General features: G+C 41.1%; 1 protein-coding gene across 1 annotated transcript in view; it reads right to left on the reverse strand.

Annotated features, from left to right (window-relative positions):
• LOC133531324 (dipeptidyl peptidase 9) overlaps positions 1-19,713 on the reverse strand; it is a 61,513-nt gene that overhangs the window by 15,707 nt on the left and 26,093 nt on the right. The window contains exons 12-16 of the mRNA XM_061869462.1: positions 18,775-18,904; positions 17,110-17,214; positions 5,162-5,337; positions 4,583-4,726; positions 3,588-3,666 (exon numbers count right to left, since the gene is read on the reverse strand). Coding sequence (XP_061725446.1) covers positions 3,588-3,666; positions 4,583-4,726; positions 5,162-5,337; positions 17,110-17,214; positions 18,775-18,904 — 634 coding nt within the window. The remainder of the gene's footprint in view (positions 1-3,587; positions 3,667-4,582; positions 4,727-5,161; positions 5,338-17,109; positions 17,215-18,774; positions 18,905-19,713) is intronic.

The raw sequence follows: 19,713 nt of genomic DNA on the forward strand, positions 1-19,713 counted from the left end.
AATAGGGTACGGTTAAAAAATAACCTCTGACTAGACGTTTCAAGGACGGCGTTGTCCCCATGGTCTCGGAGAAGACTGTGTAAAGTCGACATCATTATTTTGACGTTGGAGGTAATTTTAGAACTTAATCAAACGCAATGAAGTCCCGTTTTTTTTAATAATAATGTGTCACAATTAGGCCAATACAATTAGATTTTATCGACTTAAAAATACGTGTAATCCAAGTTTGCTCCATTCCAGGAGGTGTGCATAAATGTTTCCTTATTTTCAGTTTTTTTGCTTGTACCTAAATCGAAAACGGTACGGCCGACGGAAAATCTGTTCTAATTACGAGTATTATTAAAATTGATATCTGAGGATCCGAAATGTAATTTAACTATGTTCTTACAATAAAATATATTGATTGATTGATTTAAGGTAAGTACCTTCGTAGTAAATTGTAAAAAAAGGTCGACATTTTTTATTTTTTAAAAAATCATGTTAATGATCCGAAAACGCTTTCTTAACAGTGTCTGATCCACCAAGTGCTATTGTAATTGATAATGGGTTCCTTCTACATCGAGTGGTTTGGCAATCCAAAGGAAAAAATTATCTCCTAAGGATCCCAAAATGTTTGCACACCTCCTGGGATAGAGCAAACTCGCATTACACGTATTTAGGATCAAATAAATGTATTAAAACAATTTCCAGCTTGCTGGGAATTAATTCCTCAAAACGCTATTTTAGGATCTAATTTAATTGGCCATTTAGGCCAACAGTGTTTTTAAAGGCAACTTCTAAGGCTGAATGCGCGGAGCGTTCGATCGGCGCTTACGGATGAGGCCAAAGGTCGAGCTGGAAGAAAACAAGGCTTGAATTTGACCAATGGCGAGGTATGAATAGCTGGACGTCCGGAGCAGGGATCGGAACCGGTTTTTTTGCAAAAACATCGAAATAACCATATATTTCGGTTTATTTTATACTCTAAATGTAGGACTCAGTTGTGTTTTCAGATAACGACTTCGTATTATTAGATTGCCTAATTAGAAATGAAGTAATTAACAAAGAACGAAAAAATACCGTTTTCGTTCCCATACAAAAAATACCGGTTTCCGATCCCTGGTCCGGAGCCTCGGATCGCGGCGCGTTATCGTATAATACAACCAATGGCGAGGTGTGAGCAAGGCAGCTCAGCTGCGAAAGAGGACAGCATGGATTTGGATCCGTGGCCAAGCAAAAGTGAGGCAGTTTGCATAAAGTAGAAGGCCTGGCGTCGCATAAGACCTAACGCCGAACTGCAAAGGAGTGGCTTGAAATCAAACCTATGTAATCCTACTGCTCGGCCTTTGGCTTAACTCGAAAGCGCAACTTGATAAGATGCTTTTGTTTTTCGGCCTTTGCAGGGCCCTTTATTACACTTTGACAATTAGGTCGCAGGATCGCGGCTCTGCAGCACTCGGCCTGGCCGATACATCTGGTGTGTAAGAGAGCAAAATACGCTACAAAATCGGTAATCTACGTCGAGAAAATCGGGTGGCCACAAGCCCGACGGTAAAATTTTTTGGCCATGAACTTTGATGGCCTCCGCGTAAGGTTGGAGATGTGCTTACGTGTTCTCACTCTCTTACGACCCTTCGTTATTAGATGGGTACTTGCACACATATAAAAAGTTTCGTGTACATAAGTACTACACTACGACTGCGATGCTGATGCAGCCTGCGCGTTTTTTTTTCCTACGATTTTGGTGCCCCCCTAGACGTGGTGCCCTAAGCAAGTGCTTATTTTGCTTAATGGTTAATCCGGCACTGCTTATATGTATGCCGATGACGTCGCTGTTGTAGTATCCGCACCTAATATAGATGAACTGGAGCAGCGGCTATATGAAGTTGCTAGTCAGGTGTCGCGGTATTTCAGTGTGAACGGCTTAGTACTAAACCTAAAAAAGACCCATTTCCTGCGTTTCCGACTTGGAGGAAGGGATCCTAGGGATTTAATCGTACTCGTGGACCGTGTCAAAGTAGGTCAGGTCCAAAACACCGCATTTCTGGGTATTGAACTTGATAGGGGCCTCCAGTGGGGAGCACACACTATCAAAGTTTGTAACAAACTGGCAAGTGCCTGCTTCGCACTGCGACGCCTGGCAAGGGTGGTGTCCAGGGATGTGGTAAGATCTTGCTAATTTGCCACTGTGCACTCGATCCTCCAATACGGCGTGGAGCTGTGGGGCCGCGCTGCCGAATGGGAGCGTGTGTTCCGAGTGCAAAAAAGAGCCATCAGAGCGATTGTGCAGGTAGGACAAAGTACATCTGCAAAACCGCACTTCAAGGACCTCCAGATACTCACGCTGCCCTCCATGGTGATATACCAATGACTGTCTATGTGCGATGTCACCTTAATGAATACGCGAGAGGGGCTGACGTCCACGGTCGTAACTTGCGGAACGCCCACAAACTCTTGGGTGTTAAGCATAGGTTAGCCAAGTCAGCGAAACTAACGCACGTGATCGGGCCGACTGTGTACAACCGACTGCCGGGTCATGTCACGAATGCACCGTCATTAATTGAATTTGACATGTTAATTTTTTTTTTTTGTAATCATTATTTCAACTATTTTAATTTTACTATGAATCGTGATTTCATTGTTATTATGTCAATATTATTAATTATTTATTATTCAAATTATGTTTGGATTTGATTTTAATGTACTTACTAACCCCTAGCTATAATGATGGTACTAACAATGTTTTATGGAATTCTTACGGTTCTGAAATAAAAATATTTTTTTTTATTAATGAGTTTTAAAATGCAACTGAAAAAATGGCTTATCGAGCACACTTTTTATAGCTTTAATGAGTTTATAGAGTACAAAATAGGTACCTAAAAACTTAGATTTAATATTAATTTTAATTTTTTATTATTATGTAAAATGTTACAAATCATGTTTAATAAATAATTAATTTTAAATAATATTGTGACATATAATATGAATTATTATGATTAAATATATGAATATGAATAGTGTTGTGTTCCTGCCGAGGAGTAAGGTTGCCAGAGCTCAACGAGGGGGGGGGGGGGGGGGGGGGGGGGGGGGAGTTTAGGGTCGGTAACGCGCATCTAAGTCCTCTGAAGTTGCAAGCGTACATAGGCTGCGGAAACTGCATACCATTAGGCGGGCCGTATGCTTGTTTGCCACCGACGTAGTATAAAAAAAAGCGAAAGCCGCCAGACTCCGATGGCACGGGCACGCAGTCCGAATGGGTGAAGATCGTACACTCTGGAGGGCGTACTCTGGAGTTCCAAATGGCAGAAGACCGTCTGGACGCCCGAGGTACCGCTGGAGACATGAAGTGCAAAAAGACCTTAGCGAACTCGGCGCGGTGGACTGGACAGAAGCGGCTTTCGACAGAGTAGTATGGCGGTCTTTGCTGTCGGAGGCCAAGATCCACTTCGGGTCGCTGCGCCACAGCAGTAAGTAGAACTTTATTACAATGTATTAAGGTTCATTTCATACTGTAACCTTTGTCGGCTATTGTCAATTGTAGCGTTTATCTGTACCCTTAATCAAACATATTTTTTTTTTATTTGAGAAAAGAAGAAGAGAGCACTAACCGTAACTCCAGCCGTGTATGGCGACCCGCTCCATATCTATGCAGTCTGTCTCTTTCGCCAGCCACTGCAATACCTCCACCTGGACATAAATTGTATTTTATTATGCTTTTAAAAATAAATAATAAAATGTAAGTCTTTTAAATAAATGTTTCGAGTAATTTTAATACCCGTTTTTTAAACCATCATCACTCCTCGCTTCACTCGTCGTCGCACATTAGTTTTATATAGGCCGAGGCACGTCCACACTGGCCGGTTTGTGCGCGAGGAAATTGTCTCGCGCGTATGGACCCGCCTTATCAGTATTTTCAGTTGGCAGGCGCTTGTTGGTGACCAAGATACCAAATAAAATTAGTATAAAATTGATTTATTGAACGAGCGTTAACGAAGGTCTACGTTTCGGTTTGGGCAAAAATTATTTCGTATGTCCTCTATGAGCCGGGTCGGTAGTTAGATAGTATTTTTATCGTTTCGTTTTTGGGAAAATTGTGGAAATTGGCATAAAGGATTCTTTTTTTTTTTATAAGGACATTCTTACACAAATTGACTAAGTCCCACAGTAAGCTCAATACAGCTTGTGTTGTGGATACTTATACAACAATATCAATAATTTATAAATACTTAAATACAGAGAAAACACATACATACTTAAGAGAGGTATGGGCATTGTGAATGTCATCTCGCTTTGTGTGGTGGGGCACAGCCAGTGGATGTCATTCCAGATCTAGAGCAGAGCCCAACTGGGGAAGTACCTCCACCTTACAGAAAACAGCTGCCAAATAACACTAGACCCTACTCATAGTGTTGTGTTCCTGCCGGTGAGTGAGGTTGCCAGAGCTCAACTAGGGGGGGCGGGTTTAGGGTCGGCAACTCCTGGTCGGTCCTCTGGAGTTGCAGGCGTACATAGGCTACGGAGACTGCTTACCATCAGGCGGGCCGTATGCTTGTTTGCCACCGACGTAGTATAAAAAAAATACGAGTATAAAATGGCGGATTACCTGGTCGTCGAGCTCCACCTGCCCCATCTTGCCCCGGATGGCGCCCTCCCAGGCGCGGCCGCGGTGCTTGGAGCCGCGCGAGTCGATGGCCACCACGTTGAAGCCGCGCGCCGCTAGCATGTGCATGCGGAGTTGTCTGATGCCCTGTGAACATATTGATTAGTCCGTGCCCGTGACTAGACAGTGGTAAGTTTTATTTTTATTTTACCGCCACGACTATACAATGTGTTTTTATTGAATTCCGTTAACTCCGGGGTATCGGTAAGTACGTTTAAGGAAACTAAAAGGCATAGTTAATTTTTTTATTATTATAAAAAGTAATTAAAAGTTGCATTTAGCGTTGTCGAGAACTGTGACCGTCCGAGATAGTACTTACGTTTAGAAATATAAATATATTATTATAGGAAATATTGATTAACTCCGAAACGGAGTTAATTAGAATACCGGTATTTTTGAGAAAGTTACTTAATTTAAGCTCAGAGATGCACCCTTGAAATTAACGGAAATCAAAAAAATGGGCATCGGTAATTTCTTGCAGCGCGGTGGGCCCCACAGCGTGCAGTAGGCCGTGCTCGTTACCTTATAGCTGTTGGTGACGGTCTGCACCTCCGGGCCGCCGTACACGTGCAGCACGGTGGGCCCGCGGCCGGAGCGTGCGCCGCGCCACAGCGTGCAGTAGGCCGGCAAGCCGCACGACAGGCGCGTCGTGAAGATCTGGGGCGGAGGTACGCATACACTGGTACTTAGAGCGTGCTCTGAAAGAAAAACGAGTAGCGGATCCAAATAATATCTTTGTTTGCCCCGAAACGCTACGCGATATAACAGTAATATACAATAATACTCTAATTTTAACCCATTCTTTACGCCGAAACCGAACTTTATGTTCGAACGTATAGTCGTTAGTTTTCAAGCTGGCTCTTACAGCTAACTCATTGTCTATTATAAGTAAAACCGCACGTGCTACTTACATGCATAAAAAAGGTTCAGTCACTTTAACCGGTTATTGAATTACAACTCCCATGGAAATTGCAACAAGATTCAAATTGAAGTAATGGAAAAATATGTTGCGAGGCTAGGTGTGGTCTACGGTTACCGAGTGCCGGCGAGTCGAACGCTACAGAACCAGTCTAAAATATGTTGCGAGGCTAGGTGTGGTCTACGGTTACCGAGTGCCGGCGAGTCGAACGCTACAGAACCAGTCTAAAATATGTTGCGAGGCTAGGTGTGGTCTACGGTTACCGAGTGCCGGCGAGTCGAACGCTACAGAACCAGTCTAAAATATGTTGCGAGGCTAGGTGTGGTCTACGGTTACCGAGTGCCGGCGAGTCGAACGCTACAGAACCAGTCTAAAATATGTCATCGAGATGCGTAACACAGGCGTGTTATCGAAGAGCGCACTTACACTGATTTTTTATTCAGTATTTAATTTTTTCAGGTACATACAATAGACAAAGAATTAGCCTAACTAACGACTATAACATAACTGCATTTATTTAAACTATGTACGAACTTAGTGTCATTTTCACGAAAATTGAATCAAGTGTGTACCCCTGTATCCCTCGCGTGGAATGATGGTCCCAAAGACAGTTCCGACAAGTCTCTTTTAAATAAAATAAAAACAACGGGTTGCACTCCGGGAGTGCCGGCAGAAGTGAAAACTTGAATATTAACGTTGTGCATTTTTGATATTTTGGAATGGTTAGGGAATAATTTTGCACCAATTGCTTTAATTATCAGTATAAAAGTAGAATCATTTATGTGGTAAAATACAATATTCATTAATTAATAGAATCAGGCGTTACTTTGCGGAAGTCCATGCTAATTAAAGCAAGAAATATTACTTTGCTAATCCGCGAGAAAATAACGTGTTAGTCAATCAGTGCTACGCAGGTAAGTATAACGGGTTAGCACTGATTGACTAACACGTTATTTTCTCGCGGATTAGCAAAGTAATATTTCTTGCTTTTTTTAACAATATTCATTTATTGTGCTATCGTACACAAACATGACAATTTATATTACATGAAAAATTTAACAATTCAGAACTATTACAATTATTTAACATAAAAAATGTACAACGTTAATATTCAAGTCGCGCCGGCGGTCTACTGGCTTCAATGACATTGTAACAGTTTTTCGATCAGGTCACGTGCCCGAATTTTCAATCTGACGAATCTGTCGGTCACGTGACCTTTCGCGAGTTTAACATTTTTTCCCCATCACAAAAAGTCCACAGCGCCGCTCAAGAATCAATGCCCTTCAATTAATAAACATTATAGGACACTATTACACAAATTAACTTATTCCCACAGTAAGCTCAATAAAGCTTGCGTTGTGGATACTTAGACAACGATGTATGTGCTATTTCTAAATACTAAAATACATAGAATACACCCATGACTCATCATGATTTAGTTAAGCATGACCGCCGATTAGAGGACCGCCGCGGAGCGGCTAAGCAACAACACCGTATTTTATTGCCCCGTAAATAATATTCGAATATTGCTGTAAATTCAGTTTTGTTACGGTTGAAATTTATATCTACATAAAGACAATTTTATCAGCTATCCAGTGATAACTTCAGTGTTAGTGAGAAGTGCATGCCCGAAGTACAATCACAATATTTACTTTACTAAAAAGCGTTACCCGCTAACTACGCGAACCCGGCGCGCATCGTGAGTCACCGCTCGCTCTGCCCCGCTACCACGAGACTCGACGGAATTGGCGCGCTGTCCGTCGTATTGATAAGGTATCGCCTAGGATTGCTTGGTACGAGGGCCATAATGACTTGCTCCGGCTGCTTTTTGCCGATAGAGGACGGGCAAGGTATTGCCTGTACAGCACAAAATTGTGGAAAGGTGTGCCATTTTACATGCGGAAATGCTCTACACCTAGATACAGAGCAAGTGAAGACGTGGATATGTCCGGATTGTCAGGCGAGCTCCAGGGTAGGTGGGGACAACACATACACCCCAGTACGGTCAGCTGGTAATGTTACCTTCCGAAAAACGAATATGCAACATAATCCGTCGCCAAATGCGACACAGAACCCGCCAGCGAATATAGAATCGCTGTTTTCAGAAATCCGTTTGCTTCGTGCCGACGTGGCTAAATTACAGTCAGATTTCACTAGCCGCCTCGATTCCTTAGCTCAACAGGTCACAGCCTATAATGCGCGTATTTTAAAACTGGAAGAGAAGGAACGGGAGAACGTCCTACTTAAGACCCAGGTTGTGGATCTCCAAAATAAATTGAATCAGCAAGCTCAGCAGTCGCTAAGTTCAGAACTGGAAATAATGGGTCTTCCCGAAACGCCAAATGAAAACCCCTACCACATAGTCCTGACTACCGCCTCGAAGCTAGGGATGAATCTCAAAGAAGTTGATGTAAACTTTGTGTCCCGCGTGGGCCCGCGACGCCAGGGTAACAAAATCAATCAATCTAGGCCCTTAGTAGTTTCCTTTGTGAGGAGGGCGAAACGTGAAGAGTTCTTAAAACAAGCAAAAACTCGGCGGTCAACGCTCAGCAGCCAGGACATCGTAACAGCCAGCCCCGCGACGAAGGTATTCGTGAATGAGCGCTTGACCAGTGACGGCAGGCGCTTATTTCGTGACACACGGTCATGGGTTAAGGAACACGGCTATAAATACTGCTGGACTCGCAGAGGTAACATCTACATCAGGAAGCATGAAGGTAAAGATGGAAGCCCGGCCCTTCAGATTCGATCTCATGAAGATCTTCAAAAGTTTACAAGACAATGCAACGAATAACTGTCTATGGCTTGTATTAAATTGGTTTATCGCGCTCATTTTCTTAATTTTGTGCCAGATATGCTTAATCTTTATAGCAATGAATGTAGTTTTAAATGTATTCCTATCAAAGTATTATAGTTACACTCACGCCTTTCTTTTACACTGCGTTACACTTACACATATCAAAGAATACTTAATCTGTACACTAGCTTTGAATGCTTTGAAAATACATATAACCGAAAATCACTGTTTACTGCGAGTATGGGATGCTCACGACTCTGGGAGGCATTATTCTATCAGACTTTTTATTTATTTTGTGCTATTTGAGCACTCAATACGGCAGGTTTAGAGCTAATGAATGAAATTGACAATTCTTTCAATTTTGAATGCCATAAAATCTTTACCCCTGAAGAATGTAGTCCCATAATAACTAAATACACTCTAAAACTTCTACAAGTTAATATTAGAAGCATGCAACGGAACTTCGATAACTTTCTACTGATTCTTGCACGATTTAATATAAATTTCGATATTATTCTCTTCAGCGAATGTTGGATTAACGATAACTCTACTATTAGACAAATCGAAGGTTATACGTCGTATAGCACAAAAAAATATATAAATAAAGCTGGTGGTGTTATCGCCTACGTAAATAATAAATGGTCTCCAAACGTTTCTGAACCAGACATAGCTGACGCAAATTGTTTAATGATAAATATTCCAACCGTTGCCTCAGTCTTGGGTCTTTACCGATCTCCGTCTTTTTCTAATACTGACAACTTTATTTTGTCTCTGGACCAGTTCCTCAACACTGTCAACCGAAAATCGTGTTTCATAATGTCAGGTGATATTAATATTAATATTTTAGAATCAGCAGTAGATAGTCAGCAGGCAACATGTTACTTGGAACTGCTTGCATCGCACGGGCTACTGCCAACTATCAACAAACCAACGCATAACAAAACCTGCATAGACCACATATTCCTCGCAAGTAGGTTTAAGAGCCCTTAATCCTTGGAGCGTTCTCCGATTTCACGAAATAACGCTCGATAGATGGCGTTGGCGCTCGGTACGCGAGCGCCGGCAACGCGACGCGCGTTTCAATGCAGACTAGAATAATCTTGATAGTTTTCAATATAATTTCAAGCAACATTAATTTTAGTGTCATATGATATCATATGGGCACTCTTTATTTTATTGTATATGCACAGTAGTTTTTTTTTTATGTACACTACTACTAAGTGTACAGACTACAGAGTGTACTATAACCCTTGCTCTTTATTCTGTCTCTTTCACACCAATGGAAAATGAAGAAGTTACTAAATGACTGCAGGTATAAATAAAGTATATTAGTGCGATAGAGAGACAGATAGTGTTTCGTTGTCGTATCGTAAACGATTGGCATGTTGGCCACACACTTGCTTAGTGCCTAGCCAAAATACCAATCGTTTGCGTATATTAGTGCGATAGAGAGAGAGTAGTGTTTCGTTGTCGTATCGTAAACGATTGGCATGTTGGCTACGCACCCATGATACCTAGCGAAGAAGCCAATCGATTGCGCATATTAGTGCGATAGAGAGACAGATAGTGTTTCCTTGTCGTATCGTAAACGTTTGGCATGTTGGCTACGCACCCATGCTGCCCAGCCAAGATGCCAATCGTTTGTGCATATTAGTACGAGAGAGAGACAGATAGTGTTTCGTTGTCGTATCGATTGGCATGGTGGCTACGCACCCATGCTGCGTAGTCAAGATGCCAATCGTTTGCGCACATTAGTGCTATAGAGTTTCAGTGTTATTTGAAATCACGTTAGGGTTTGTATTATTATTTTTGACCCGAATGAAGTCCATCCAGGTTCTTATGATGGAGTCAGGAGTTGGTCACCAGAACTCCTAATCTACTCATTATAATTCCATCGTGCTTGGGCTCAAAAGATTTGCCCTGACGAACACCATCGATCTAGATGAGGTCCAGGGTCTCATGACGGAGTCAGGAGTTGGTCACCAGAACTCCCCAGAACTCCTAATCTACTCATCATAACTCCATCGAGTTTGGGCTCAATAGATTTACCCTGATGAGCACCATCAATCTAGATGAAGTCCAGGGTCTCATGATGGAGTCAGGAGTAGGTCACTAGAACTCCTAATCTACTCATTATAATTCCATCGTATTCGAGCTCAATAGATTTGCCCTGACGAGTACCATCGATCTAAATGAAGTCCAGGGTCTCATGATGGAGTCAGGAGTTGGTCACCAGAACTCCTAATCTACTCATTATAATTCCATCGTGTTTGGGCTCAAAAGATTTGCCCTGACGAGTACCATCGATCTAGATGATGTTCAGGGTCTCATGATGGAGTCAGGAGTTGGTCACTAGAACTCCTAATCTACTCATTATAATTCCATCGTGTTTGGGCTCAAAAGATTTGCCCTGACGAGTACCATCGATCTAGATGAAGTCCAGGGTCGCATGATGGAGTCAGGAGTTGGTCACCATAATTCCTAATCTACTCATCATAACTCCATCGTGTTTGGGCTCAATAGATTTGCCCTCACGAGCACCATCAATCTAGATGATGTTCAGGGTCTCATGATGGAGTCCGGAGTTGGTCACTAGAACTCCTAATCTACTCATTATAATTCCATCGTGTTTGGGCTCAAAGGATTTGCCCTGACGAGTACCATCGATCTAGATGAAGTCCAGAGTCTCATGATGGAGTCAGGAGTTGGTCACCAGAACTCGTAATCTATTTATCATAACTCCATCGTGTTTGGGCTCAATAGATTTACTCCGACAAGCACCATCAAATTACCATTATGATGAATAGATTAGGAGTTCTGGTGACCAACTACTGAGTCCATCATGAGACCCTTGACTTAATCTAGATCGATGGTACTCGTCAGGGCAAATCTTTTGAGCCCAAACACGATGGAGTTATGATGAATAGACTAGGAGTTCTGGTGATCAACTCCTGAGTCCATCATGAGACCCTGGCCCTGATCTAGATTGATGGTGCTCGTCAGGGCAACTCTATTGAGCCCATACACGATGGAGTTATGATGAGTAGATTAGGAGTTCTGGTGACCAACTCCTGACTCCATCATGAGACCCTGGACCTTATCTAGATCGATGGTGCTCGTCAGGGCAAATCATTTGAGCCCAAACACGTTGGAATTATAATGAGTAGATTAGGAGTTCTAGTGACCAACTCCTGACTCCATCATGAGACCCCGGACTTTATCTAGATTGATGATGCTCGTCAGGGCAAATCTATTGAGCCCGAACACGATGAGATTATGATGAGTAGTTTAGGAGTTCTGGTGACCAACTCCTGACTCCATCATGAGACCCTGGGCCTCATCTAGATCGATGGTGTTCATCAGGGCAAATCTATTGAGCCCAAACACGATGGAGTTATGATGAGTAGATTAGGAGTTCTGGTGACCAGCTCCTGACTCCATCATGAGACCCTGGACCTCATCTAGATTGATGGTGCTCGTCAGGGCAACTCTATTGAGCCCAAACACGATGGAGTTATGATGAGTAGAGTAGGAGTTCTGGTGACCAACTCCTGACTCCATCATGAGACCCTGGACCTCATCTAGATCGATGGTGCTCATCAGGGCAAATCTTTTGAGCCCAAACACGTTGGAATTATAATGAGTAGATTAGGAGTTCTAGTGACCAACTCCTGACTCCATCATGAGACCCTGGACTTTATCTAGATTGATGATGCTCGTCAGGGCAAATCTATTGAGCCCGAACACGATGAGGTTATGATGAGTAGTTTAGGAGTTCTGGTGACCAACTCCTGACTCCATCATGAGACCCTGGGCCTCATCTAGATCGATGGTGTTCATCAGGGCAAATCTATTGAGCCCAAACACGATGGAGTTATGATGAGTAGATTAGGAGTTCTGGTGACCAGCTCCTGACTCCATCATGAGACCCTGGACCTCATCTAGATTGATGGTGCTCGTCAGGGCAACTCTATTGAACCCAAACACGATGGAGTTATGATGAGTAGATTAGGAGTTCTGTTGATCAGCTCCTGACTCCATCATGAGACCCTGGACCTCATCTAGATTGAAGGTGCTCATCAGGGCAACTCTGTTGAGCCCAAACACGATGGAATTATAATGAGTAGATTAGGAGTTCTAGTGACCAACTCCTGACTCCATCATGAGACCCTGGACCTCATCTAGATCGATGGTGTTCGTCAGGGCAAATCTTTTGAGCCCAAACACGATGGGATTATAATTAGTAGATTAGGAGTTCTGGTGACCAACTCCTGACTCCATCATGAGAACTTGGACTTCATCCGGGTCAAAAATAATAATGCAAACCCTAACGTAATTTCAAGTGAAAATGCGTTTTTCAGAAAATCGCAGCCAAATAACACTAGACCTTACTCATAGTGTTGTGTTCCTGCCGGTGAGTAAGGTTGCCAGAGCTCAACGAGGGGCGGGAGGGGGTTAGGGTCGGCAACGCGCATGTAACTCCTCTGGAGTTGCAGGCGTACATATGCGGGCCGTATGCTTGTTTGCCACCGACTTAGTATTAAAAAAAAAGTAACACTGAAAATCCATCAATAAGCGAGTCTGTTAGGCATACTGTAAAAAATGAACTTTTATTAAGATTTTCTAATCGCAGTATATAGCACTTCTCGGAACTCCGTAGCTGATTACGATCGCAACGAATGCCTGACAATCGAGCACAGGTCCGTCCTCTAAGCGCGCTCCGCGCGGACTGAGAGCGGGGCGTCGCTGCTGCCTGATTTATACGTGTTTTAAAAAAATATAAATTTACGGCAATGTAGGTCCCATAGTTACGATTTTTTTTTATAGGTTAACATAAAGTTACAGTTTGCTATAATATTATTTTTAAAGCAAAATATGCGTACAATTTGCGGAAATAAAATATAATAAAACCCTGTTTTCGCCAAAAAAATGAAGAAAACTCGGAAGGTATTTTATCATTTTTTTCAAATGAATCTTCGATTGTTAATCATTCCAGCCCCTCGTACGAGATATGTTGAATCAAATTGTAGTCATTCATGTACCAAATGATTCTTGTTTATAGCAAAATTAAGAACCGAAACGCCACATCTCACTGCAAAATTTGGAAAAGACTCCCAAAAAACCTCATTAAAAAAGAGGTTTAAAAGAGAAAATGAAAATTTGAACTGTTGGAGCCCCTAGTTTAGGAAACGATTATTTAAGTACGTTATCAGTTTTTGAATAAATACTAATAGTTACGTCGTAATCTTGAATGAAAAAGGAAGCATTTTACAAAATACGCTCGTCTGTAGGAATAAGGACTCTTAATGGCGAAACTATTGTTTGCTCCACTGATCTTACTGACCATGACTTAATTATGATCGGTATCAAAACAGAAAGCCACGTCAGAAAAAACATGATTCAAACACGATCAAGATTAAAAGTTGACTACGATGGACTTTGTAGAGAGCTAGAATGTATTGACTGGTGCCCTGTTATGCAGGCTAGTACCGTTGATGACGCTGCGTCTACGTTCTCAGCTATTATTTCAAACGCCGTCTCAAAAAATTCCAAAATGACTCAAGTAAGCCGCTCTAGATTTTGTATCCAACCTTGGATGACTCCTGGTCTCATAAGGTGTTCAAAGCAAAGGGACAAACTTCATCGCATATCAAGGCAGTTCCCAAACGATGAAATGAAAAAACTAATTTATACAAGATATCGCAACTTTTATGTAAAACTTCTTAGAAATCTCAAGGCTGAACACGAGAAAAAGGAGCTCGTCGCGCACAATAAACCACCTAAAAAACTATGGCAATTAATCAATAAAATCTCACATCGGAATCAAAACCCAAAGCTACCCACAGCGCAAAACTTGTTGAAAATAAGAAACTCAGAAAAGGAGTCCTTGAATGTGTGCAATGAATATTTTTCTTCTATTGGCCAAAATCTGGCCAGCGAAATACTAGCCAAGGAAAATGAAACACAAAGTCTCTAGCAGCTAAAGTTACAGCTAATTCGCCGGCAATCAACTCCATTTACATGTCTCCTACAGATAAATATGAGGTTCTAAACCTTATTAAAAAACTAGACCCAGATAGTTCCCCAGGTTTGGACTATATAAACAACAAAATATTGAAAGTCATTGGCCCTAAAATTGCTGAACCACTTGCAACGATTTTTAATCAAAGTATAGAGAGTGGTATATTCCCTAAAGCCTGGAAGGTCGCGGCTATCATACCGATTCACAAAGGTAATGAGAAAAATGAACCCAGCAACTATCGGCCGATATCACTCCTGGGGTCTTTCTCAAAACTTCTGGAGCGGGTCATTAATAAAAGGGTGATCAATTACCTCGAATCCAATTCCATTCTAACGGATCGACAGTTTGGTTTTAGAAAGGGGTTATCAACAGAAGACGCTGTTATGCTTCTTACAAAGATTGTCTCAACGCATATGGATGAAGGCCGGGCCTGTGTCGGAGTCTTTCTGGACCTAGCGAAGGCCTTCGACACAGTGTCTGTCCCTATCTTACTAAGAAAACTGGAAGCACACGGTTTCCGAGGAAATAGCCTAAAGTGGTTCGAAAGCTATTTGTCGGAAAGAAGCCAACGTATTAAGATAGGTGAACACCTGAGCGACCAGAAACCAGTCTCTTTTGGCGTGCCTCAGGGCAGCATACTGGGACCCACCCTATTTCTATTATATATTAATGACATCTCATTTATACCATTACAAAATGCCGAGATTCTATGTTACGCTGACGACACCGTTATCATTTTTCACGGGAGTTCATGGAAGAACGTCTATGATCATGTTGAGCATGGTATGTCGCTGGTAGCACGCTGGTTGAAGAAGAACCTATTAACTCTAAACACGTCAAAAACTAATTATTTATGTTTTCATAAGACTTCGGCTTCTTCACCTATACCACAGCAGGTGCTTAAAATTCACACCAGTCACTGTATAAATTCTCCAGTTCAAGACTGTGCCTGTGACCACATAACGAGAACGCCCTCAATTAAGTACCTAGGAATTATCATAGATGAAAAACTAAGCTTCAGGGAACATGTGGCTGCAGTTTCTGGCAGAGTTAGAAAGCTGATACACTCTATGAAAATGTTACGAGAGGCAGCCGATTTTCCCTTATTAAGAACTATATATTTAGCACTAGGACAGTCTATAATTAATTACTGCATTCTAGCATGGGGTGGCCAAACCTCTTCTATTCTCCTAAAATTGGAAAGAGCGCAAAAAGCGGTGCTGAAAGTGGCTTTGAAAAAACCAATTACATACCGAACGAATGATTTATACCGCGACGCACAGGTGCTCAGCGTCCGGAAACTATACTTAGCGAGGGTAGCATTGCACGTACATAAAGCGGTTCTCAGCTCATCCAACTACAACAATCTACTAAAAAACCGTATCTTTAAAATCCCAACCACAGCAGTTAATACCAAATTTGCACACCATTTCCCAGTATTTTTGTTCCCCCGTATTTACAATCGTCTAGTAGGGCTATACGTGTTTAAAGAGCACTCCGTTTTCAAGACAAGGAAGCTTCTACTGAAAAACATGATAAGCCTATCTTATGTAGACACCGAAAATCTATTAAAGACGACATCCTAACGAGACCTAAATACACATACACACACACACACACACACACACGCTTGTGCTATAATACAACTTCATTTTTCTTAGCATGTTACGTACCTAGGTCAGAAGTCTTATCTGTTTTTAATTGCTACTTAAATTAATTATATGTATTACTTTTAGAATAAGTACTTACTGTTGCTACTAGCCGCTAATGCTTACAATATGTTAATCTTATTATTTCCTCTACGAGACAGGCTATGCCTAGTGTGGAGGTCAGTATAACATGTAACACTTTTTAAACTTATATTTGTCAAATAAACAATTTGTATTTGTATTTGTATTTGCATAATTTAAACAATAATTGAAAAAATATGTTTTTACCGTATGTTCATTTTTATGTTCATTTTCAAAATAAATCAATGTGCTAAACTTCAAAAAACAAAACCTTAACTCCTCCGATATTCTTAGAAGTGAAGATTTTAATAGGAGTCCAATGAAATGTATGTATTTATTATAAAAATAAACTATAAAAGTACATTACGATACAAGTGCGATAAATAGGATAATCGCAACTCGTTGCTAATTCCCTATTCGCACATGTATCGTACCACGTTTTACAGTAAAGTACCTGGGCGACCGAGCATTGCTCGGTTATAACTATTTATTGTAATATGGTGGTGTATAGGTGATAATCTTATCTACATTTTTTTAATAAATTAAACTTGTCTAAAACAATAAAAATTATATATAAACTTGAACATATAAAAAAAAAGTTAGTCACCGGACGAGATTCGAACCCGTAACACTCGTTTAGCAGTCCGCGTCTTAACCCGCTGGACCAGACGGACAGTGACCGGCAATAAGAAATTAGCAACCATATTCTGCGTCGAAAGAAAAACGCATGAAAACTCGAAAACACGCGTTTTCCCAAACATAAGACTAATCTAGATAGATTGTATACCCCCAAAAACCCCCATATACCAAATTTCAGCGAAATCGTTAGAGCTGTTTCCGAGATCACAGAAATATATATATATATATATACAAGAATTGCTCGTTTAAAGGTATAAGATATGGCCCTTTTTCGATATAATTACGTAATGTCCCAATTATTGCACTAGTGCGGTAAAGTAGCACCATATGTACCGTAAATAAATTTTTCCATTTTTTACATACCTTTGACGAGTATAGAGGCTTCACTGGAATCATTGTCATCGTTGTCGCCATCTCCTGAGCGACTGTCCCACGACCCATTGTAGCTTCGACTGTCAGACGACGTTTCTGTAAAAACACACGCTTAAACACACATGTACAATGAATAAATACCAGTGGCGGATCGTTCAAAGAACTCGATCCCCACCGGCTTGTCTAATGTCAGCCCGTTGAGTACTTTTGCAATCGGTTCATGGAGAAAAGGAAAGAAAAATTAGCTCCGGGTTCTCCACGAATATTTGTGACGCGCCGCCACTGATAAATACGCAAATCTAAGAGAATTTGTAATAGAAGTGGATTGTCAAAGAAAACTTTGTAGCCACAGTAAATTTACTGCCATCTTTTGACACATAATTAAAACTTTTAGAACGCCATTTGGGTTTGATACTTATTCTTTCACTGATATATGTTAAATTTGTTAAATATCAAAAAGTGGCGCGATCTATTAGATCAAAGGCCAAAGGAATTTGATATTTAACAAATTTAACCCTTATGCAGGCCGCACCCATCTACAAGGTTTTCTAAAGTTGAAATTCTAATGGTGCGTATGTGGTCGATAAATCGTACTATGCCTGGAAAAGGGTTAACACATATAAGTGAAAGAATTAAGGATCAAAGTCCAATGGCGTTCTAAAAGTTTTAATCCTGTGTCCAAAGATGGCAGTAAATTTATGTGGCTACAGAGTTTTCTTTGACAATCCACTTCTATTTCAAATTATCTTTGGCAAAACTAAGCCCTGGCATCTCCTCTGTCTGTCGACGTCGTGCCACGATGTTCCAACAGATGGCGTTAGGAAGCTAGAACGCAATTTGATAGAAACCTACATCGCGCTTACAGAGTTTCTAATGTCAGTTACTATAAGTACAACTTCTGTCAGTTGACTTCGGTCTCCAGGCACAACACCCGCCTGGAGAGAGTACTCTCAATTGCCCCTCTCTCTAAATACCACACGTTAAAAAATTAAACAATTTCATGTTTATGGAGTTAACAGCTTGTACAGTCGAGTTTCATATATATGTATACATTCTGTCACCTTAATGCGATGGATTAAGTTGAAGAAATATACACCTTGTTTTTTTTATTTCCGTTAAATTCAAGGGAGCATTCCTGAGCTTAAATTAAGTAACTTTCTCAAAGACACCAGTATTCTAATTAACTCCATTCCGGAGATAATCAATCATTTATTTTTATCTTATAAGGCCCTTACAAGCTTATACACTTGCCTTAGGGCCAGTTTACATATTAATTAGTGTTCAGTACGAGATCATACATTTGCTACTAAACGTAAGTACTATCTCGGACGATTGATGTTCAAAATGACGTTGATATGTCACAGTTTTCAATTGTTTCGTTGTTCAAATGTTTGGTTGAATTAAATGTAATGCCCGTATTACAACAATGCTATATGCAACATTTAATTACTTTTTATAAAAAATAAATAAAAAAAGATTTTTTTTTTCTGAAATTAACTATGCCATTTGATTTCCTTAAACGTACTTACCCATAGCCCGGAGTTAACGAAATTCAATAAAAACACGGTGTATACATATTTATGAACTCTGCTATAGCTCACGACAACAAAAACCTCACAAAAATTGCTTGTTTAAAGCATCGATTCATCGACTTACCGCTCGGCGCTCGGTCCATGAGCAGTCCTTGCGCGACCAGGGAGGGCGTCGGGGTGTGCGCCACGCGGTACGCCCGCGTGGACGGGGCTGTGCTTATGTTGCTCGACGTTATAACTGCTAGGGTGCATTCCTGTACAAAACGGACAAACGAAATAAGGGAAGATTCGATTACATTTTATCAAAGAGAATTTGAAATAGAGGTGTATTGTCGAAGGAAACTTTGTAGCCACATTTATTTGCACACCTTTGAGATTCACTTTGTAGCCTCTATTTCAAATTCTCTTTGAATTTATATAAGCTTACACATAAGCCACCTACCGAGACCCAGAAGCAATACTTTCTGAATTTTGAACTTTCCGTTACTCTATAAATGTTAAAAATAGATTTGGAATCATCAGCTCGCGTTGACCCGGCATTTTGCCACGGCTCATGGGAGCCTGGGGTCCGCTTGGCAACTCATCCCAAGGATTGGCAGGCAGGCACCAGTTTTTACGAAAGCGACGGTCAGAACCTTTCAACTCAGAGGGCTAACTAGGCGTTATTGGGATTAGTCCGGTTTCGTCACGATGTTTTCCTTCACCGAGAAGCGTGGTAAATATGAAATAATGTTTCGTAAAACTCATTTGTACGAGCCGGGGTTTGAACCTGCGACCTCCGGATTGCAAGTCGCACGCTCTTACCGCTAGGCCACCAGCGCTTTTATATGTTTAAATATATTTTGGAATATGTATTAAAATTTGTGTACGGAGTCTCAGGAGGTTAACTTCAGTTACATATAAATAAATTCGTCTTACAGGAAAACAACTAATCGACGATTCTTATCTTAAATATGAAAAGGGTGAAAGCAGGTAATGAGACAAAAAATAGGGTTTATTAGTTTTTGTTGTTTAGGCTAAACTTCGCCTCCCCATAAAGATAACCAATAGCCGGTCCACACAG

The sequence above is a fragment of the Cydia pomonella genome, chromosome 25, assembly GCF_033807575.1.
Source record: "Cydia pomonella isolate Wapato2018A chromosome 25, ilCydPomo1, whole genome shotgun sequence".
NCBI classification, from domain to species: domain Eukaryota; kingdom Metazoa; phylum Arthropoda; class Insecta; order Lepidoptera; family Tortricidae; genus Cydia; species Cydia pomonella.